The sequence below is a fragment of the Notolepis coatsorum genome (genome assembly GCF_963971535.1).
Source record: "Notolepis coatsorum genome assembly, chromosome: 1".
NCBI lineage: Eukaryota > Metazoa > Chordata > Actinopteri > Aulopiformes > Paralepididae > Notolepis > Notolepis coatsorum.
This window is the reverse complement of record NC_140165.1, coordinates 141,596,901-141,621,450: the sequence shown is the minus strand read 5'-3', so window position 1 is coordinate 141,621,450 and position 24,550 is coordinate 141,596,901. Positions and strand designations below refer to the sequence as shown.

Sequence of the window (24,550 nt, the reverse complement as noted above, 5' to 3'; positions counted from 1 at the left end):
ATTAATATATAAAATAAAAAGTTTGGGCCCCAGGACCGAACCTTGAGGGACACCACATTCAATATTCATACATTCAGATGTGTAACCAGAGAGTTGTACATATTGTTGTCTATTTTCAAGATAGCTACTTAACCAGTTCATCGCCACCCCTCTCACACCGTATGTTTGTAATTTAGAAATTAAAATGTGATTTTTTATGTTGATTTAGAATTAGAATGTCAACATTATGAACGAAGCTTCGAACTATTCGTTACAGCCCTAGCATGTTTTGATATTGTCAATTATCTCACTTTTACTAGGTGACTTTTACTGTGACTAACTGAAATATGCGCAAAAAAAAGGAAAATGGACATAGGGACGTTTTTTAATCAAAGGGCAGCAGAGACAAGTGATACAGGGACACAGGTAAGGTCTTACAATGGCTTAGTGATTATAACAGTGCAGTTCAGCATTCAGTAACCCATACTTTTTGTGAATGTGTTTTTGATACTACATTCTGTTGACCCCACACCTCAAAACGAATTTCTGTTAGTAATGGTGACGCTCGGCATCACTACTGCACTGTACCTCGCTCGTGCACGCGCACTGAATAAAAATTCCACAAATGTACCTTTACATCCCAGCATTCGTCTGGCCACACCCCTATCAGCTTACCTACATAAGCAGGGGTGGGGCCACATACTCGCCTCCTTCCCAAGCTTTCACCACAAGGTGAGATCAAGGGCAGCAGCGGCGTCTGATGCCGAGCGTCACCATTACTAACAGAACTTGGTTATAGTCATAACCTATCGTTCTGTATCGTAATGGCTCCGCTCGGCATCACTACTGCACAAGGGAGGCCGAGCGAGAGCCATCGGCCGACAAATACACCCCGCTGAGGCCCCCCACAACCATCAGATCAGGGAGGACCGAGCACCCCCGACCCCCCCTAATGGAGGGCACCCCCCCTATTGGAGGTTCCCGGGAGGGCGACGGACCCGACCGTGCGAAGAGGCACTCAAGCAACTCAACGCACAGGGTGAGCAGACCGTGGCCTGACCCCACGACTACACACACGAACAACCCGCATGCCACCCGGGAACGAACGGAAGGAACAACCTTGTTACTGCCCCCAGAAATCACGGGGTCAAGAGCAAACCCAACCCCGTGGCAAGGCCGTAGCAGCGGAGCACGAAGGAAGACCCAGACCCACCAAAGGGACTGGATCCCCTGGAAAACAGGGGCCCGGAGAGGTCCATGATGCCAGCATCAAGACCCCACCAGGTGGTCACTTAGTGACACCGCCCCCCACATCGCCAGCGTATTCGGATAAGGCCCCTCCAAGGGCGGGCCCTTTCCCCCCAATAGCACACCGCCTGGCACACTGACCCTGCAGAACAGGCAGTCAGCATGGCCGTAAGCACACAAAAAAGGTTAACCAACAGAAGCAGGCAGCGCACCGGGGAAAACCAAGCAACAGGCTGTAACCCGAGCCTGGAGCACTGCGGACGAGACAGGGCGCCAAAGGAGTTAGCTGAGAACAGCCCCCCCGGCGGAAGGGGCGTATGCTGGCGTTGTTGCATGACCAAGCCTCCATTTAAAAAAAAAAAACACCCAGAGGGGTTGAGGCAGAGAAGGCTGACATGATTGGCAGATGTCATGAACGTGCAGGGGCACCCTCAACCGGGTAACCCGGGAGTTGACACTGCTCCAACACACCAGGGAATTAACCACCTTGTCGTTACCCAATGCGGTGGTTGTTCCTATAACCCCTCAAGAAAAAACTCCAAAACACACCTGCAGGTACACACTGGCTATACCGCAGTACAAGTGTTTCAGTTTTCAAAAAAGGGTTATTCCAGGCCTACGGGTCGACGAACATTACTTCGGCCCAGGCCTGGCGGCACGGGAAGCACAGGGTTACCAGAGGAGGTCCAAGACCACCCCAACAGGCCCCTCTTCGCCACGCGTGAGAGAGGAGCGAAAAGAATGGAGAACCAGCCCTAAGCACACCGCACTTGGTATTCCCAGGCGGTCTCCCAACCAAGTACTAACCAGGACCGAACCTGCGTAGCGGCCGAGATCTGACGAGATCGGGCGTGTACAGGTTGGCACGGCCGTAAGCCATTACGGTAGTGCAGAGTACAATATGTACCCAACAAGGGTCTCCATAGCGTCTAACCCTGTGACACCCGGACCGACCTGGCATTTTTCCCCCCGAAAAAAGCACAAGTCCCTCAGGGTACCAGAACAGCAGATCTGCATCCCTGGCGGACAACGGGTTAACTGACCTGGACCAGCGTGACCAGGCCAGTCCCGTGTCCTAACCACGCCGACCTGCCCACTCCAGGAGAGGGGGTAGGTATGCGTGTCGATCTAAAACATGAAAAGAGGGCGCCACCCAGACGGTCCTCATTTAGACCGTGCTCAGTGGCCCACCCCAAGGGCGTGAGACCCCTCTACCTATGTTCAGATCTATTCCGTTAACATCCCCCAGATATGAACGAGAATTCATTGAGACAACCTAGTAAACTGGCGCTCGGAAGAGACAAAACTCCATCCCAGTTGCCCTATAAAAACGCTGTTTTAACAAGCAACCAAGGCGCACTTAGCCCCTGTGTGACCCTGAACAGAACACACCAAGCCAGCACTATGTATGCGTCGAGACCCAAACACATCAATGGATAGTCTATCAAGACACCAAACATTGTTCCTCCAAGTCGCCTGGGAGAACGACACGGAGCCGTCGTGCTTCATGTACCTTCCTCTTTTTATTCCAAAAAAGAAAGAACACAGACTGACATGAATCCCTTGTGACGCAGGCTGAGGGTAAATTTTTTTTACATTTTTACATCCCACCACCCTCCCATAGGGAGGAGACGGAAATCCCCAGAGAGACTTCCCACGCAAGCTGTATAGATTGAAAAGAATATATTGCAACATTTGAGCTATGTAATATTTGGATTAGGGCTCTCCGAGGAGGAGGCACTGAACCAATACACTCAATAATCGAATTGAATCGAATACACACACAATAGAGCAGAACTCCTTTTCGAAGTTCTACTCATCTTGACAATCTGAGGAGGAGGCTCTGAACTCTGAGGAGGCTCCCTCACAGGGAAGGAGAGTCCTAACTCACAGACGGCCCGAGTAGGAGCTTCGTGAGGAGGAGCCCTGACCACACCCTGAAACAGATCCATCATATGGACCTGAACAGCACACGGAAGTCTTACCAACAGAGACGCGCACAGTGACGTACTCTATGGCGGGGGAATTTCTGCGGTGCACACGCCCAATATTCCAGGGCGTGGGACCAGGAAACTCCCCCCCCCCCTCTTACCCTGTAACATGCCGAACAGCAACGTGACAGGAACCTTGAAGGACAGGAGGTTTTAACCCCTGACCAATCAGAAAAGGGGAGGAAAGGATTACCAGTACACCCCTTTACGACCCCACACCCATGATACGATGTAATGACAAATAGAGCATGACACAGTCATATTCTGCTACATGAAGTGTCTTTCAACAGCTTCACACAGCTCATGTGCTAACCTGCTATCTGATTTTTACTAAGGAAAAAACACAGAATAGAGATGGCCCCTTAAGAGCCCCGGTACCAGACTTACACATGTGCTTCTGTGGCCAACCCAACCCAGTTGTAGATCCCAAGATACACACAACCCTTTACCACCACAAAAAATGGCAATACACTCTACAGAGGAACGCCGTTTTTCCATAATGAGAGAATACACAATTCTCGATCAGAATCGGCCACAGGCCTTGCTAAGCACACACGAAAAGTGACCAAACCAATCTTTTCTTTTAGGAAAATACAGTTCCTCAAGCAGTTTTAGCACAACCCCAGCAATCAAGCTAAGGGTTACATCGTATCCCACCACACAGTGACACAATATATTGTAACAACATGTCTGAGAGGAGGGTGAGGAAGTCCCCAGGGAACCGGGGGGAAAACACCCCTCCTACTTTACCCTTAATACAGCCAGTTGAACAGGTAACCTGTTAATATGTGAACACACTGTTCATTGTCATTACAGGCTGAGAAAAGAACTCATTCTTCACTCATATGTCACTAAGCATAGCTTTATAGGTTAGTTTAACCCCCTTAGTTGTGAGTACACGGTACATGAACACACATGATGTTTCTCAACACTAGTTGTGAGTACACGGTACATGAACACACATGATGTTTCTCAACACAACAAACCAGATCATTTTCACATCTGTAACAAACAACCCGATTTGCATGGAGAAGCTAATACCAGTGACAAGACAATTCACACATAACTTGCGTCGTATCCTAAATGTAGTGCAGCAACACTCGTTTTGGAAAACATCGTTATTTACAAAACATTTAGAAGGGAAAGAAAGAAGAAGTGTTCAAGGTCTGGTCAGGACCTTTCCTACCGTGAGCGCAGATCAAGCGAACTGCAGTCTCTAACATGGCACCAATAGTAAACACAGCATTCCTGTGTTGTCGACATGGGCAGCGTCGCTGCTCCATCCCGCCGCTACGGTTCTCCTTGTTGACGCAGTCCTCGCCGGCCGGGCTCAGGGTAGGTTGAAATTATGGAATAGTCTTAGTGACGGGTTGAAGTTGTGTACTTCTCAGGGGAGATTTAAAACGGCCCTAAGGGATAAAATAATTCAGGAGTACAGTTTTGAGTAAAACATCAAACATTTATTTCATTTTTTATATCAAAATTATTATATCTTGCAGCATATTTTAAGTTTTTCTTTCTTATATTAAAGTATATTTCGTTTTTAAGAATTGTAAAGGATAGGCAAAAATAAGCATGTGCTTCAGCCTATTCCTTTTTTTGGTCATTGAGTTTGGATTTTGTGTGTGAGCTTACTTTGAATATGTACATTTGTGATTTATTTCTTTTTTCTTTTTGAAAGTCCACACATGTGTGTTTTTGATTGATCTGTAAACAAAGACAGAAAATAAACTATTCATCATCATCATCATCATCATCATCATCATCATCATCATCATCATCATCATCATCATCATCATCATCATCATCATCATCATCATCATCATCATCATCATCATCAAGTATCTTTAGTTAACCAAACTACAGTACACTTCTCTTGAGGGGTAGTTTTGTTGACTTTTTCCCCACAGGTCATCCTTGATGGCATTCACCAAGAACCCAGAGATCAGCTACCGATTGTTGTCCTCCCAAAGTTGCTTGGTCATCATCAAAGGCATACTAGGTTTTAAGTGGCTGTGCCAATGTGAAATGTTCCATATGACTTAACTCATTGAGCGCCAAAAACGAGATATCTCGTTTCTGAAAGCCAGCGATTGAGTGCCAAAAACGAGAAATCTAGTTTTTTTTCCCTTTTTCCTTTTTTTGCTTATTATTATTCTAAACACTCGCGCAGGGCTTTGTGAGTGTACCTGGGACCTCTGGCTACGTTATAATTACAATGACGGGCGGCCGGGTAGCGCAGCGGACTAAGCCTCTGTCTACCACCACAGAGACAGTGGGATCGAATTCAGCTGTGGTACCTCCGGCTTGGTCGACCGTCCACACTGACACAATTGGCAGTGTCAGCGGGTGGGAAGCTGGTGAGGGTGGGTCCTGGTCGTTGTAAACAGCGACTCCTACAGTTTGGTCGGGGCGCCTGCACAGCGAGGGAAGGACCTGAGGGAGGTAGTGTGACCTTCCACACATTACACTCTCCCAGTGAGAGTCCGTGCTGCCAGGTTAAAAGAAGCGGTGGGCTGGCTACACATGTGTCAGAGGAAGCATGTGATAGTCTCCGCCCTCCCAGACCGACGGTAGGGGGTAGAGTGCGCAACAACCAGGAAGGGGATTGGGAATTGGCATAACGACTAACAGTGGGGTTGGAGAAAAACGGAAAAAGAAGGGGGGAAAAGATAATACAAAAAAAAAACGAATTACAATGACAATCGAATCCCGACAGGTGGCAGTATCGCCTACCCTTTTAACTGGGCCAGTTTAGTGTTGGGCCGCCCCACGCCACAGCGAGAGCACTCAAAGCACTAGGGAGCGATCAGCAGTGAGCAAACTACAGTCAACTAACGTTCGACAATGGCGATCGCCTAGAGCAGTGGTTCTCAACCTGTGGTACGTGTACCACCGGTGGTACTTGGGCCCCCTGCTGTGTGTGTGTGTGTGTGTGCGCGTGCACGCGCGCGCGCGAGAGAGAGAGAGAGAGAGAGAGAGAGAGAGTGTGTTTGGATGAAATACTGTACAGTTGTTATTTTGTTCATAATGTTCTCATTTGCTGTGTGATAATGATGGTTATTATTCTGTTATTAATGTTCTCACTGTGTGTGTGTGTCACTTACTGTGTGTGTGAGAGAGTGTGTATGTGCCTGAGAGAGAGAGAGAGAGAGAGAGAGAGAGAGAGAGAGAGAGAGAGAGAGAGAGAGAGAGAGAGAGAGAGAGAGAGAGAGAGAGAGAGAGAGAGAGAGAGAGAGAGGGGGGGGAGAGAGAGAGAGAGAGAGTGTGTCTTTGAATTAAGTACATTTGCTGAAATACATGCAGTTGTTCTTAATTTTAGAATGTTAGTTATTATGTTCTCAATGCCCCTTGCATTGTATGATAATTGTGTGAAAGAGTTTGCTAGTTCTAGTGCTACCCCTTTGTACATTGTGGCTGTCTGACAAAAGTTAACAATAAATAATGTTATTAGGAATACACTGAATGTTGTCATGTCATTCGCATTGGCAAATATGTAAATAATAATAGGAGCTTTAAAATTCTTTAAAATATCCCCTCCACCCAAAAGCACCCTTTTCACATTCTTCCCCAGTGGAGAAGGAAAGCTTCTCTATGCTTGTCTGAAATCTGAGTTGCACTAATAGCTCAAACCTTTCATCGTCCAATGTGTGGTAACTTGACACCTTTGGTTTCAGCTACATAGAAAGCTGAGCAGGTATTGATATGCCTTGAAAGACTATAAGTTGCCATCATGGAATTCCTGGTAAATATCAACCGGTTCTTGTTGTGCAATTTGTGTCATGTCATCATTGCAATCTCAATGAGGGTAAAGTGGTTGCTAAGTCATTTGCAATTGTTTATTGACTGATTTGGTCGAAAACCATATTAATACAAGTGATTGATTGATTGATTGATTGAAAACTTTATTAACAGATTGCAGAATGGGTACAATACAGTACAGCTCAATACACACAATTGTTAAGGGGATGCAGACCAGAGAAAGACTTTCGTCTTGTTTACATCAGGGTCCCCCATTTTAAATTCATCAGGACATATATGACATACATGACATACAGATAGTCAGTACTGCTACATCTATACATTTTATGACATACCAGATTTGCAAATACAGTACTGTTTGTGATACAGAAGGAGTCAAGAAAAGGGAGTATATACATTTGACGTAGAAACTGTACATTGGAGGAGGTTGGGTGGTGGGGGGGTTGGGTACGTGGGATATTGACAACCATACTGGGTAATTTACATTGGAGGTGGTTGGGGGGGGGGGGGGGCACACTGTATAAACAAGCAAAACTGTACATTGGGGGGGGGGGGGGGAGACACTGTACAAACAAACAAAATTGTACATTGGACTATTGACAAAACCATACTGAGGTAAATTACTGTACATTGGAGGGGGTTGGTTAGGATATTTACAGGGGCAGTGTTGAATTGCAGTCTCCCGTAGGTGTCCCTTGAGAGAGGTATTGAAAGTGGGTAGTGATCCACATTCCTTTACAGCTTTGGGTAGGGCGTTCACATTGATGTGGCATAATTGCCGAAACGTGTTTAGTCCCTTATTTGAGCCGAAATTTGGGTTTAACATGATTTGTGGAGCTCCCTCTGGTGTTGTGATCGTGGTATTCACTGACCTTTGGGAAGTTTTGACATGTACATGGGTACCTTGGTTGTGTAGTGTATCTTGTAGACCAGGCCCATTGCAAGTTGCTGTACTCTGTCGTCTACTCTAAGCCATCCTAGGTTGTCAAAGTGGGCAGGGGTGAGGTGGGTTCTAGGAGTAAGGTCAAGCAGTAGTCTGACCAGTTTGTTTTGAGATGTTTGTAATTTTGTTTTTAGCGCCTTTGAGGTGCTTTGGTACCATGAGGTGCAAGCATAGTCGTAGTACCCCTGAATGAGTGCTCCTGCCAGTGTCTTCAGGGTATTCTTGTTTACCAGAGAGGAGATCCGGTACAAGAATCAAGTTCGTTGGTTGACTTTTTTTTATTACATTGGATGCCATTTTGTCACAGGAGAGATTAGCCTCTAGGATGGAACCCAGGTAGGTAATTTCATCTTTCCTTGTTACAATATTGTCACCCACTGTAACTGAGAAGCCGTCGGTCTTGCTGAGTTTGTTATTTGAACCGAAGAGAATGGACTCTGTTTTGCCCATGTGTAATGATAATTTGTTATCAGCGAGCCATATGCAGATTCTGCCTAGTTCCGAGCTGAGGGTTTTTTCAACCTGTAACTTGTTCTTGTCAGAGACCAGCAGGGCTGAGTCGTCCGCAAACAGGAACAAGTTGCAGTCACAAGCTGACGACATGTTATTTGCATAAATTAGGAACAGTAGCGGTCCTAGTATGCTTCCTTGTGGAACACCACAGCTCACTGTGAGGGGGGGGGGATAGGGTACCGTTTACCTCCACCATCTGTTCCCTCCCCTCAAGGTAGGATTGCATCCAGCTCACTGATAGACTATCAAAACCAATTGCTTTTAGCTTGTCAATCAGAATGGAGTGATTGACCGTGTCAAAGGCCTTTTGTAGGTCCAGCATGACCATGCCGCAGTATTTGCCTGCGTCCACCTCTTGTTTGATGTGGTCATTCAAATAGAGAAGGCATGTGTCAGTGGAGTGGGATGTTCTGAAGCCAGATTGGAATTCGTAGATTAGATTTTTTTCCGCTAGGTACTTTTCGACCTGTTCGTTGTTATTCAATATTGAAAAATATTTAACAGTTTGAAATACACTTGGAGCTGATCTTTAAATTTAATTGATTAGCTGCATAACAGGGTAAAAAGATATACAATGGGCCAATGGGTTCTACAGAATAGATTAGCACACATGGTAAACCAGAAAAACTGGTGAAACCAAAACCTGATCTAACCAGGTGAAATACCTCCTGTTGTCAGACTTCAGGTGGAGCTCAGTCACTGAGCTAATCTGTCTGCTCTTGTCCTCGTATCATCTTATATTTAAAGACAATTTAGACATTTAATATTGAACCAGATACTCCTCAACGGAAAATGTCTGTCAGAAGTTTCACCATTGAGTATGATGCCATCAACGACAAAAACATCTTCACAAACGGAGATACTATTACTGGAAGGATTATTGCAGACGTTTCAAAGGAAATCCATGTTCGGTCTCTCACGTTCACAGCGAAGGGAAAAGCTAAGGTTCTCTGGACTGAACACCACGGACAGGAGAGACCTCACGTTGTGTTCTGGGCCAAGGAGAAATATTATGAAATCAAGCAACATATCTTGAGAGAGGCAAGAGGAGATGGTAATGTATTTCTTGAATTATTCATCCACTTATATCTTTACTTGAAACAGTGCACACAAACATTTTCTATATAGAATTATAGAATTTTTATATCATAAAAACTTTACAATACAGATATTTATTTTCTTATTCTGTTTGCTGTCAGGGTTCCCACAGACATTGTAAAATGAAATTCAAGGACTTTCAAGTACTTTCCTAAGCACTATTTTTCATTTAAAAGGGCATTTAAAGGGATACAATTCACTTTTGTTTTTTTTATAGAAAAAGATCTGATCCAATATTTATGGCTTAAAACCAATTTCTGACAATTAGTTACACTTTAAATAAAAGTGTAAAAAAAGAACAATTTTATCATGGATGAACAAAACTTTCAATGTGAATGGTTGATTTGAATTTCAATGACTTTTTAAGCACCTTGTTAAAAAATGGGCTGTTTTCAAGGAATTCCAGGCCTTGCCTTTTTTTTTGGTAAAAAATCAAGCAATTCAAGGAACTTGTGCAAACACTGTTTAACAACATATCTTAAAGCTCCAATCAGTAAGATATTTAATTGTTTGGAATGAGAACCGTATAGACTCAGACCACATTCAATGGCAGAGTTTGATAAAGCTGCTGTGGTTTAGGTTTATTTCTTCCAGCAAGAGTTCACAGTGTTGCAGAGCGTTGTTCTTCTGGTCAGAGGCAGTCGGCTGTAATGTGTATGGCTTCTAGCCATTACCGTCCTGACCAACTAACGTTAGCACAGAGCTTAGTTTGTGAAACATCATGAGATTAAAAATAAACCTAAATGACATCATGGAAGCTTCATGAAACACTGTCGTTAATCAGCACATGATCTAACGAGTAACGATTGAGTGGAAGCACTCAAATTAAATCTTTACTAAGGATCACAATAATGTCACCATGTCATCAGCTTGTGACTGCAACTTGTTCCTGTTCGCGGACGACTCAGCCCTGCTGGTCTCTGACAGGAACAAGTTACATAATCTGCACCTGGCTCGCTGATAACAAACTATCATTACACCTGGGTAAAACAGAGTCCATTCCCTTTGGATCAAATAACAAACTCAGCAAGCCCAACGGCTTCTCTGTTCAATATTGTCACAAGGAAAGATGAAATTACATAGGGTTCCATCCTAGAGGCTAATCTTTCCTGTGACAAAATGGCAACCAATGTAATCAAAAAAGTCAACCAACGAACAAGATTCTTGTACCGAATCTCCTCTCTGGTAAACAAGAATACCCTGAAGACTCTAACAGGAGCACTCATTCAAGGGTACTACGACTATGCTTGCACCTCATGGTACCAAAGCACCTCAAAGGCACTAAAAACAAGATTACAAACATCACAAAACAAACTGGTCAGACTACTGCTTGACCTTACTCCTAAAACCCACCTCACCCCTGCCCACTTTGACAACCTAGGATGGCTTAGAGTAGACGACAGAGTACAGCAACTTGCAATGGGCCTGGTCTACAAGATACACTACAACACTAATTCGAAACTGGCCCCTGTAAATGTCCAACCCCCCCCCCCCAACCCACTCCAATGTACAGTTTCCTCCCACTCAAATGTATACAATCTTTTAGAAACTCTGTCTGTCTCTTAAACAGTACTGTATATTTGTATGTTGTGTATGTCATAAATGTTATGATGAATTGAAAATGGGGGGCCCTGATGTAAACAAGACGAAAGTCTTTCTCTGGTCTGCATCCCCTTAACAATTGTGTTTATTGAGCCGTACTGTATTGTACCCATTCTGCAATCTGTTAATAAAGTTTTCAATCAATCAATCAACCCCCCCCCCCCAACCCACCCACAGGCTCGGAAATCCTTGGCCCAGGAAGGCATGTATTTCCTTTCAACTTCACGATTCCTGATGGGTGAGTAATTTTCAAAGAGCTCATTACATCAGCATTTTATTTATGTTCAATCTAATGTAATGTTTTAATTTTAATTTCAATGATTGTATAATTTCCTAGAAAAATTCCGTCCTCCTTCAAGGGACATCATGGCAAAGTTGTCCATCATCTGCGTGCGGAGCTGAATCGATCAATGAGAGTGTCGAGCAAAGCCAAGACCAAGTTCTCCTTTGTGTCCAAAGCAGACATGGATACTCCTGGACTTATGGTATAGACTTGTTGAGTTCATTATTCAAAGCAGAGCGCTGAAATATTGGCAAAAGGAGCCAAAGATGGTTATTATCTGAACTCACGGAGGGCGTCACTTGTATTTCAGGAACCTCAGTATGGCTGCAAGGACAAATCTGTCTTATTCTTTGCCTCTGGAAACATCTCAATGGAAATTTGCACTGAGAGGATGGGATACCAACAAGGTGATCAAAGATTTTAATTCCTTTTTCTTTTGTTTCCTTTGACCATAATTGGGCATGGCTCTGTTTTTATAGCCTTCATAGGTGGTGGCTATGTCTGCACACTGATAAGGGCCGCGTTACCTCATCCTAACTTTTCAGTATGCTGATAGTTGTGCCTGTGGAGAGGCACGCTCTCTTGCTGACCGCTGACTCTGAGTCCAGTGTTTTCTGTAAGGCCTCACATGTTTGCCTCTGTGACAACACAGGTTCACTTTGAGTTCTGTGTCTCACGGATGTCCAAAACCTCCTCATCTTTGGGGCCAAACATACTGCAAACTCACAACAAGTTTTGTGAGTAGTTGGAATGGCAGGAAATGCCTTTGGTGACAAAGATACCACACTGAGAGCTCTGGTTTTGGTTGTACCAAGCTTCAAACTGGCCTTGTGTAATGAAACTGAAACTAAAGATGGTTGCACCAACTGCTTAATTTCCTTTTACGAGTTCTGCCCATCTGAACTTTCATTGCTTATATGTTAATAAAATAAGTACATTTTAGTATTCTTTTAAACATAATTATTTCTTTTTTGTATCTACTTTTTTCTCCTCCTTTTTCTGTGATTTTTCTCCCCATCCCAATTTACCTCTCGTGCCAATTCTCCCTCCCCTCCCCTGATCGTTGCTCGCATATGCCCCCCACTGGCCGGTTGTAGGGAGGATAGAAGCCTTGCATCACATGTCCCCTCCGTGGAGGCAGCCTGTCACATCTTTTCACCTGCCAGCGCGGACTCTCATTTGGCGAGGAGTAACGTGTAGGAGGCTCACACTGCCCCCGCCATTTTCCTGACTTTGCTGTGCAGGCGCCCCAACCGACCTGTAGGAGTTGCTGTTCACAACGACCAGACTACCACCCTCCGACTTCCCACCCGCTAACTCTGCCAATTGAGTTAGTATGATGGCCACCCCAAGCCGGAGGCAACGCCGACAGCCGGATTCGACATATTTATTTCTAAAATATAGATAGTAGTCAGTTTGAAGCTAATTGAATCTCAAGCCCCGCCCTCTTTTCTTCAATCACAAGCATTACATTCTTCGGTCAAGCGAAAAGATGGCAGAACATTGGATCGGTCCGTTGCCAAATATTTTTTTTTGGCTATAGGCATGTTTTCCCACTAGCTCACTGAAGAAGCATTTGCTTATTTACCACGGGTTCCTCAAACAATGTCTGTCTGGCTTGAAACCTTTTCATCTGAGTCCTAGAACAACTACTCTAGTTTTGATTAATGTGTTTTTATACTGTATCCAGTAGCTGTCAATGACACTGAAACTCTGCTGTTAGTCAAGTCAAGTGTTTCTTCATGAATCCCCTTGGGGAAATACAGGGAGAGTTAACTGCGAACTTGTTAGTGGACTGTTACTGGTTTTATTCATTTATTTATTTAAATTTTTTCTTGCCATCTTAACAGGTGAGGCACTGAAAGTTATCGTAGACATCAACAACAGCTCAACTCGGTCAGTGAAGCCGAAGTTCTACCTGTATGAAAAGAAGAGTTTCTTCGCCATGGGTCGCAGAAGAGTTGACACGGCTAATATCCTGAAGGAGAAGAGCGAGCCTGTAGCATCCTCGAGCAAACAGACCATAACCAAAGTGTTCACCGTCCCCAGAGAGCTTCCTCCTTCCATCCTGAACTGCTCCATCATCAAACTGGAGTACAGGCTAAAGGTAAAGCATGTTCATGAAAAATTAGGGGGAAGGGTACAGCTGAATCTGAATATGTGTAGTACTTAAAGGCCTAATCATGCAGTGATCCAAACAGCCCCACCACCCCGAAAATAAGAAATAGCAATGCAGAGACATGCTTTCGTTCTCCAGTTGTTTGAAAGAGTTGTTTTTAATTGTATTTGCTGTATTTTGTGGCTGTAAATGTTGTAAATACAGATCAAACTCATCAGGAATGTGTGGGCCTACACCCCACACATCAAAAATAAATCACAGACTGGGGCTTTACTAAACAATCTATCTAGCTTGAAGTGTATTGAGTGTTTAGATAACTTGTTTTTCTCCTTTTCCAGGTGGTTCTTGATGTGGTGCTGGCTAAAGACCCTAAGGTGAAACTACCTATTGTTGTCATGCCGTTCACCAGAGGACCGGCCTTCAAGGAGCAGGAGGCATACGGGAACCAGGAGCACCATGCTTTTAAACTTAAATGAAGACGCCTATTTATGCACCGGAGCTCCAGGAAATGTCATAAACTGTCAGGAATGTACCTGGTGCAAAGATGAGAAATTATTCCAACTAATTTGACCTACTCTATCTATTTGAAAGGTGATCGGTAACGCTGTATTTTACAAGGCACAGTAGTAATCAAGGTACCTATAGGAAGTAATGAGGAATTGTATAACAAACCATCAGTTAAATGACAGCCCCCTAAAGTACTACCATTAAGGGATACCATTTTCATCTCATTCAAATTGTATTGCTCTTGCTTGATATCAGTGTGTTACTTACAGTATCTTTGTAACACTATCCGTTTCATGAATTATGTAAAATGTAGGTCAATGGCAATAGACATTTTACTGTGCATCTGATATTTAAGTATAAATAAACCTTTATTCCAACTATAACGATGTCTGCGTGCACATAACAGTGTGTGAATGTGAGGTCATAATGTAGGTCACAATGGCTGGCGACACCTCTGGCTATAGAGTTACCTGTGTGAAAGTGATACCCGGAGACGTGATCACATGATCATTTGTGTACCTGCAAGGCCCACTGTTACCAGCGGAGATACCGTGCTCATCTGTATTGTTGTTCATAGACGACAGAGCTAGTTTCCACTGTTACCGTGCCACGGATCCATTCAACCTGCTTCCAGTTCATTAGAAGGATTCCTTGTGCACATTAGAATCGTAACAGCTGGTGACGCTGTACCTGCTAATACCTCATCATGTCTGTGAAGCGCCTGTGGGTGGAATACGATGCGGTGAACGAACGGGGGACCTTCTCTCCTGGGGATACCCTCTCTGGCAAAGTCATAGTGGTGACCAGCAAGGACACCAAGGTGCAGTCTTTTCTGGTTAAAGCCAAAGGAAAGGCAGAGGTAGGGTGGTCCGAACAGGACGGACAGACCTCCGTGGTTCACAGTGACAAGAAGACATACTTTTATTTTGAACATATTATTCTTCAGGATAAGAAAGGAGATGGTATGTATAGTGTTGGTTTTGGGACAGTATGTTGTGTGCATCAGAAATATAAATTATCAATTGAATTTCATTATTTACATCATTTACATCATGTTTGAAACATTAGACGATAGCCTGGATCTATTGGCATTTAGATAATAGCCTGACAAATAATAATAATAATCTATAAGCAATGTATATAGAAAAGGTATTGATAAGTCAGCCATTGCTCCAGTTTTGAAGACTGTCAGCATTTAAACTGTGTGGGTATCAAACAGGAAGAAAGACTGTCCGATTTTAAACTGTGTGGTTTTCAAACAGGAAGAAAGACTGTCAGGTTTTAAACTGTGTGGGTATCAAACAGGAAGAAAGACTGTCAGGTTTTAAACTGTGTGGGTATCAAACAGGAAGAAAGACTGTCAGGTTTGAAACAGTGTGGGTATCAAACAGGAAGAAAGGCTGTCAGGTTTTAAACGGTGTGGGTATCAAACAAAAAATTTGAAATTGCCATTCTCAGGATCTAATAGTCGTCCCATAAGTTTACTGCCAGTTTTAAGTAAACTGATGGAAAGAATAGTAAGTGAACAGATGAAATGCTATTTTTCTTTGAACACACAATGGGTCTCGTTCCCGAATATTTTCCAAAGAGTTCTCTTGGAACCGACTGAGACAGAATCAATGACAAGTTGATCCCCAAAGTCCCCAACGTGCGGGGAAGATGTCTTAAGTGTCTCAAACGGTCACAGCTATGATATCTGCGTTGGGGAATGGCACCAGTCTGAAACGCGAACGCGCGTCCCCGTTCAGGTCATTTGCATACAAAACAACGCCTCCAGAGCTCCTTATAAGGCAACTAGTGATGCAGCCGTGTGAAAATGGACGCGGAAGCGCTTTGCGACCCATCAAAATTAGATTAGATTTAGAATCTAGTCTGTACTAATCCAGTCTGTACTTATACTGTAAGTACGGCAGAGCATATATATAGTATATCTACTAAATCCTAATGAAACAAGTAACTAGAATAATATAAGCCTACTGTTCATTCATTAGACACGTAGGCCATACTGGCGCACACAAGACTTGTTATGGAATATTAATGCAGTCTATTTCCACGCGATTAGCTTTAGTTCTTATTTATTTATTTATCCACTGTTATTTGCAGTGTTGGTGTACTAGGCTACATAGTGTATTTCAATATCTGTTTTATTGATTAATGATACATTTGAAGGAATGCAAGTTATAGCTATATCAAACAAATGTCTGTCCCATTGTACCAATCATGTTGGCTATAACCTGCATTCTTTCAAATGTATAATTAATCAATAAAACAGATATGTAACAAATATGAAATACAAATTCCTCAGAAGTCATTAAATAATTATTATTTTTAATAATTTCACAATAATTGCTTAATTGTGTTTGAATATCTGAGTAATTAAAGTAATTATACATTTGTCCAAAATAGCTGGTTCAGATATGGTTAATCCAGCTGCCCTGTGATCAGATGAATCCATATTATTTATCTTTCCGACATCAAATGTGTAATTTCTTATCATACAAATATTGTCATATTTATTTTAATTATGATTAAGTAATTAATTCCAAGGAGGCCTGTAGCGTTGACATGAAGGGATCACTATGATTCCTCCCAAATAAAGCCATTATGAACAGAGAACACAGTCTATCAAGTTAATAAAATGTTCAATCAGTCAAGTTCAAGTTCTTTAATAGTTGTCATACAGAAGTACAGAATACTTTCATACAAAATGCTTCTTACTGTTACGCTCCAGAGACTGTGCTAGACAAGATAGTATCAAATAACATAATAACATAATATAGCATGAATTTAGAAGAAGAAAATGAGGTCACAGTGTTCGGTATAGACATATGTACAATGTTCTGAGTTACCATATAATATACAATACACAATACTATGCAGTGTACTAATGTACAGTACTATCTAGTGCAAAGCAGAAATGGGATGAGGTACAGTTTTAGGTACAATTTACAGTAAGGTGTACGAGTTGTAGTGCAATCCTTCATCCATAAATATAAAGTGTGGGGAGTGGGTGCTACAGTGTGTTTGTTTAAAGTGGGTGTGTGCTATAAGTGTGTGGAGTGGGTGCTACAGTGTGTTTGTTTAAAGTGAGTGTGTGCGTGTGGATGTGTGTGCTATGTGCGTTTGGTGGTTGTTGTTGTGTAGTGTTCATTCATTGTTCGTTTAGCAGCCTGATGGCCTGGGGATAGAAGCTTCTTCTGAGTCTTTCTGTCTTTCAATCAATCATAAGTGTGCTCCTCAGCACTCTTAAATTCTGCTCTCAGCCACGGCCAAATCAGATCTCAGGAAAATGTGGGGAATCGCGCTACTAGCGCTAATATGTCTTAAGAAATCTGTCTGAGAGGACATTTTTTGTCATAAATCCGTTCGGGAATGAGACCCATTAACCACTGATTTTCAACATGCATATCGTGAAGGACATTCAACAGCGACTGCTTTAACCCAAATGACGGATGATTGGCTGAAAGAGATAGATAAAAAGAAAATGGTTGGCGCTGTCTTGCTTGATTTTACTGCAGCATTCGACATCATTGGGTCTCATTCCCGAAATGTTTTCAAAGATATATTCTGGAAGACTTATCTTGGAACCACTGAGACATAATCTATGACAAGTACACTCTGAGTCCTGAACGTGCTGGTAATATGTCTTAAGTGGCTGAAAAGGTCGCACAAATTATATTATCTGATATCTGCTTGGAGAATGGCATTCTGTCTTAAACTCAAAAGCGTGTTCCCGTTCAGCTCATTTGCATACAAAACACCGCCTCCATAGCTCCTTATAAGGCAACTGGTGACGCAGCTGTGTGAAATGGAATGGCGGAAGTGCTTTGCAAGTCTTGCAAGCCGCGTGATTACGAAACCTAGCGTCAGTCAGTGCCAATCAGAGAGCGTCTCCGAGAAATGCGGCTAGGTTTCGTAATCACGCTTGCGCCCATCAAAACTAGATTAGATTAATGTATTGGCATCATATACAGCTCGCGGTACACACCTGCCGCAGCGCGCGCGCACACACACACGCGCGCGCGCAGTACTGTATATGAATGAATGAATGACATATAATATATATAGCCTACGGCGGGCGTAATGAATGAACGCAGTATGGCTTATTATTCCATAATTAAGCCTATAGGCTACTGTTCATTCGTAGGCGCACACAAGACTTGTTATGGAATATGAATGCAGTCTATTTCCACCGATTAGCTTTAGTTCTTATTTATTTATCCACTGTCATTTCAGTGTTGGTGTATAGGCTATATAGTGTATTTCAATATAAGTTTAATTGATTAATGATATATTCGAAGGAATGCAGGTTTATAGCTATATCAACCCCCTCCAATGTACAGTAAATGACCAAGTATGGTTTTGTCAATATTCCAATGTACAGTTTTGCTTGTACAGTGTAAGTCTATCCCCCACACACCCCTCCTACCCAACCTCCTCCAACAGTTTCTACGTCAAATGTACTCTCTTTTCTGGACTCTTTTTGTATCACAAACAGTACTGTATTTGCAAATCTGGTATGTCATAAATGTATAGATGTAGCAGTACTGTCTACCCTGATGTAAACAAGACGAAATTCTTTCTCTGGTCTGCATCCCCTTATGTAATTGAGCTGTCTGCAATCTGTTAATAAAGTTTTCAATCAATCAATCAATCAAACAAAGGTCTGTCCGATTGTATACCAATCAATGGGATACATTGCATGTTGACCTGCATTCTTTCAAATGTATATAATTAATCATTAAAGCAGATGTGTAACAAATAAGAAATACAAATTCCACAGAAGGCATTAAATTATTATTATTTTCAATCATTTCACAATAATTGCATAATTGTGTTTGAATATCTGAGTAATTATTTGTCCAAAATAGCTGGTTCAGATATGGTTAATCCAGCTGCACTGTGATCAGATGAATCCATATTATTTATTTTTCCGACATCAAATGCGTAATTTCTTATCGTACAAATATTGTCATATTTAATTATGATTAAGTAATTAATTCCAAGGAGGCCTGTAGCGTTGACGTGAAGGAATCACTATGAGAACACAGTCTGTCAAGTTATAATAACATTTTAAATTAGTCAATCAATCATGAGATTTGATCGTGGGCTGAGAGCATATTTAAGTGTGCTCCTCAGCACTCTTAAATCTGCTCTCAGCCACGATCAAATAAGATCTCAGGAAAGTTTGGGGTCTCCCACTCCCAGCCCTAATATGTCTTAAATGGGCCGAAATCTGGCTAAGACGAAATATTTTGTCGTAACTTCGTTCGGGAATGAGACCCAGTGATCACAAATTCTTACTTAAAAAACTTGAATGTTACGGTTTCTCCTTAACTGCATTATCTTGGATTCAAACTTATTTAGCAAACCGGAAACAACGTTTTTTTTAATGGGAGTTACTCAGAAGTTAAAACGGTAAAGTGTGGAGTACCCCAAGGAAGTTGCCTTGGGCCTTTGCTCTACACCATATTTACAAATAACATGCCTCTTGTCCTAAATAAGTCCTATATTTCAATGTATGCAGATGATTCAACGATTTACACATCAGCCTCTACAGCCAATGAATTAAATACGGTCCTATGGCAGAGTTGCAATCAGTGATGGAATGGATAAAGAATAACAAACTAGTTCTAAACATATCAAAGACAAGTAGCATCATTTTCGGTTCAAATCATACTCTAAGAACGAACCCAGTCTTGAAACTTTTGATAAGTGATGTGGTAATTAATCAAGTCCAGGAGACTAAACTCCTAGTAACATTAGACAGTAAATTGTCATGGTCACACCATAAACAATATAGTAGTGAAAATGGGAAGAGAGATTTCTCTTCACTAAATTCTATCAAACAGGTAATTCAAGCTCTGGTTTTGTCAAATCTTGACTATTGTCCCGCAGTATGGTCGAATGTAACGACGAATAAACTGAAAAAATTGCAAATGGTACAAAACAAAGCAGCACGTATAGCGCTTCGCTGTGAGTACAGAACTAATGTTGCAGCGATGCACAGTTGTTTAACTTGGTTACTTGTCAAACATAAGTTACTCTGCTCACTCTGTATTTACTATAATATTCTTGTTACAAAGATCCCCTCAATTTTATATAACAATTTATCTATAAGTCTTGACAGACACAACTATTCCACCAGACATGCTTCTGCACGAGGTTTTACACTTCCAAAATGAGGTAGAATGCAATGAAGCGAACTGTCATGTTCCGTGGTATGCAGGAATGGAACTCTCTTCCCAGACACACATGCCTGTTCCACCCTGCAGGTGAAAATCTGCATAAAATGTATACCTAGGTAAATGGAATATTGCTCCACTTCTACAAGGGCTATTTGCATATTCTTGGTATCTAGGTATATCTATGGACCTCAGTGAATGTATTCTCAGTGTCAGAAATATTGTGTCTATTACTAGGCTTGATTAAATTGTGATGAAACAAAGGAAAATATGAATTATGATTTTTCTTTTCATCTTTGACAGTGAATAACACCATGATAATAATGACCAAACTTAAAAAACTACCACTGAACTCATTCAGTACCCTCTTGAGATCATGTGTACAAAAGATCTAAGTAAATTAATAAAGGGAAGATGATAAAACTGAAGGTTCTGTATATACAGTACTGAATTCTCCCATCCGGACCAATGCAATTTGAAATATTATTATAGAATATAGAATATATGCTTATACATTACCTTATTATAGCCAATTCGCACATTTATATATACTATATATATATATAGTATCTTTCAAATGGCCGAGTTCAATTTGGATATAGTATCACCAGGCGTGCATAATAACAGATACTGATATTTACTGTAATCGACTGTACTTTTTTATTTCCCCCACAGTGTAACCATTTTGAAACTAATTTCAGATATAACTGTTCCTACATGGTAACAATAGTGAGGAGAAACTGACTGCGTTTCAATATTTGTCAAAAACGTTACCTTTTGTAGCTTATTATCGCGAATCATAACAATTATTGATATGATTCATTCAGAACGCTGAACTTTTAACCACCATAGTATGTGACAGGAAGTGTAGATCGGAGAAATTTCAACGCTGGCCGATAGCTATGAATCTCCTCTACAAAATGGCCTCAAGAAATACAATTCCCATGGTTCAACATTTCCATTTCCGGTTCCGGGTCAGATAGGCGATTGCATATCGAAAACTTAAAACGATATAAGTACACTTTTAACCTATTGCTAAACTATTGCCAACCTAACGTTTTACATTCTACATGCATTTGTGACATAGTGGTGATGTTAATACTTGAAAACGGTTGATTTTAAAATCACAAATAATTTTCATCATTCATAAAAATATGCCTATATGATTATAATGTCAAAAGGGGTCGGTACCGACCCCGTCGAGTGGAACAGGTTTTAAGCAGGACAATATGTAGTTTCAGAATCTTGGTAAAACAACATTTTCAACCAAAGAAATTGACATTCCCTAATAGATAGTGTACGTAAATGAAAATGTATGTGTCTGATAAAGAGATATAGGGATATACGTGAAAAGGTATCTGATATGGATATATTATTAAAATATTGTATAATTGGTTGATATGAACATAGATAATGTATGTAAAAGCTAAATAGTATATTATGCTGTATTGTATTATGAATTAATTATGAGTAGGTATTGTTGTATTGTATTATGAATTGATTACGAGTAGGTATTGTAGTATTTTATTATGAATTTGATTAGGAGTTATTGTTGTTTTAATTGTATGACATGTGAATGTGAGTGTATAAAGTCTGTAACTGTATTTTACGTGTTATGGACCCCAGGAAGAATAGCCACAGCACTGCTGTGGCTAATGGTGATCCAAATAAACTTAAACTTAAACAGGGGAGAAAGACTCAGGTTTTAAACTGTATATATTTGTTTCAACTTAATTGTCGGTTTCGTTTTTCTTATTCTCTGCATTGCTCTTATTCTGTCTATTTTATGCTCATATTATGTATATTTTACTGCTTCTTGTATGAAAGGTGCTATACAAATAAAGTGTATTATTATTATTATTATTATTATTATTATTATTATTATTATTATTATTATTATTATTATTATTATTATTATTATTATTATTATTATTATTATTATTATTATTATTATTAATAATTATAATTATTATTATTATTATTATTATTATTATTATTATTATTGACACCAAAATACTGTATCCTTTTAAGATTCTGAAATCATCAGTGGTGGAAGAAACGTGTATCCATTCACTTTTGAGATTCCAAATAGGTATGTTCGCCAGTCACATACAGGGGGGTACCTTTATATTTGTATTTTGCATATCGCATCTGGCTGGTGAAATGGACATTCATTCAATAATCATTTCGATGCTTCCTTTCAGAGATATGCCTTCATCTTTTGAGGGGAAATGTGGCAAAATTACATACAGTCTGCGAGCAAAGTTGACCCAGTCAATATGGATGGTATCCAAAGCCAAGATAGAGGTCCCCTTTCAGACCAAGTCTGAATTCCCCTTTGTCTCCAAGTCAGAAATGATCATCATAGGACTTAAGGTCAGTTTATTATTGTTCATAATATATATATTTTATAGCGCCCTTCTCAGCAGTGCACGAGTGCACAGAGTGCTTCACAGCATTTTAAAACATCAGTGTAAATACAAGAAATAAAACATGTGATGAGAAGAAAAAACATTAAACTCATAAAGCTGTGCATGAACACACTGGCTTTAGCCTGCTATTAAAATAAATGCCTTGTTCCCTATACTTATAGGAGCCTCAGTACGGCACCAGGATTTCATTCTGTGGGTCTGGGAAGGTCACTATGAACGTTACTTCAGGGAAAATGGGCTTAAAACAAGGTAAGGTAAATGTCTAAATGCATCAGTGATGGCTTAACCTTCTGTATTGTCACAGTGAAAGGGTTAACCCTTTGGTACTGTGGTAGTGAAAGGGTTAACCACCTTAGGTGTTCAACATGTTCCTCTCCTTGTTCTTGACCATGACTGGTATTATAGGTGAGACGATGGAGGTGAGTGCGGAGGTACTCAACGACTCTGCGCACACAGTGACCCCCAGATTCCACCTATGTGAGAAGCAGACCTTTGTCACTCTGTCGAAGAGGATGATCCACACAAACGACATCTTGTTTGGGACGGGAGAGCCTGTTCCAGCCTCCACCGTCCAGACTGTGACCAGAGCAGTCGTCTCGCAGCTCCCGCCAACCTTCTTCAACTGCTCCATGATGAAGCTGGAATATAGACTCAAGGTGGAAAAGCAATGTCTAAACTCATTTTAACATCAAATCAAAACATTGCATGGATTACAACTTTGGCTTGGATTTGGTTGTAAGCTCTATTTGTTGGGGGACCATTAATCAAGGCCTAATGGGGTGTTTTGTCAGGGTGCTTGTGCACATTACAGTTATGGCCAATGTCATGGCATTTGGACGTGTAAAACAAGACAACAGCACCACCTGCCTGCCATACAAAGTTTTATGTGCGTTAGAGAGAGAGACAGAGAGAGGGGGGGGGGGGCAGATAAGAGTGATATGAGGTTACAAGCCCCCATGGTTTTCTCTGTGCTTATGACGGTACTAGCAAAGAAAGGAAGGTCTCAAATTGCAAACAAACTGGTTCTGCAGAGCTACCTCTCAAATTAGGCTCAAGTCGGTGCTATCAATAAAGAAAGATTCAGAAACACAACCCAGAAAATCACAATGTGTGAAACGAAGTGAATCAAATGTCTGCAATATTATATAATTAAATTTACACAGCGGGTATCAAAGCAACATTGTTTGAATTTTTGAATCTTTAGATACAATTCAAAGTTACACATACAAGCTGCCTTGTGTGTGTTTTACCCACTGTGCATTGCATTTAGAAATGACCTGTATACTGTATCATATTTTGTATAGTGCATGTACCGTATATTAACTATTTAACATTTGCATTTTTCTTTTAGGTCACTCTTGACATCCCGCTGGCAAGAGATGCTGAGATCAAACTACCCCTGGTCATTCTGCTGGGTCAACCAGAGCCACCAGAGAAGAAACTAAAGAGATCCACCTGGTTCAGATGACCTCCTGGTTCAGATGGCCCCCTGGTTCAGATGGCCTTCTGGTTCAGATGGCCCCCTGGTTCAGATGGTCCCCTGGTTCAAACGACCCCCTTGTTTAAATGACAGTGGTCCATGTTGAAACTGAGCACATGCATGCTTGTGTGTTGGGAGTCACAAGAAGAGTTTGAAATGACAAATTACTATGGGGGTTTTCAAAGAGACTAAAGACCAAGGCTACAAGAACAATTGTAGACGTGGCTGGATTTAATGTAGAATATGAAGTGATTTGAAGAAAAAAAAAAACATGTGATGTATTAATTTATTCTGCGAGCAGTATTTATTATTTATTTATATACCTACTGAGTTGCTCTACTTGCATTGTCCACTAGATGGCGATGTGAGCTATAAGGTAATGGGAACCAGAAGAAGAGATTGCCTGGC

General features: G+C 41.4%; 2 protein-coding genes across 2 annotated transcripts; both read left to right on the top strand.

The window, feature by feature from the left end:
* Positions 1–9,228: 9,228 nt before the first annotated feature.
* Positions 9,229–14,014, top strand: LOC311222911 (arrestin domain-containing protein 3-like; the record flags this gene model as incomplete). The annotated part of the gene is made up of 6 exons (XM_084307571.1): positions 9,229–9,490; positions 11,314–11,374; positions 11,474–11,621; positions 11,730–11,826; positions 13,270–13,526; positions 13,877–14,014. The coding sequence occupies 6 exons, from the start codon at positions 9,229–9,231 to the stop codon at positions 14,012–14,014; spliced, it is 963 nt and encodes a 320-aa protein (XP_084163697.1).
* Positions 14,015–14,751: 737 nt separating this feature from the next.
* LOC311222902 (arrestin domain-containing protein 3-like) lies at positions 14,752–24,130 on the top strand (the record flags this gene model as incomplete). Its single annotated transcript, XM_084307558.1, has 6 exons — positions 14,752–15,007; positions 22,262–22,322; positions 22,435–22,606; positions 22,824–22,911; positions 23,068–23,318; positions 24,014–24,130. The coding sequence occupies 6 exons, from the start codon at positions 14,752–14,754 to the stop codon at positions 24,128–24,130; spliced, it is 945 nt and encodes a 314-aa protein (XP_084163684.1).
* Between the last annotated feature and the right edge of the window lie 420 nt (positions 24,131–24,550).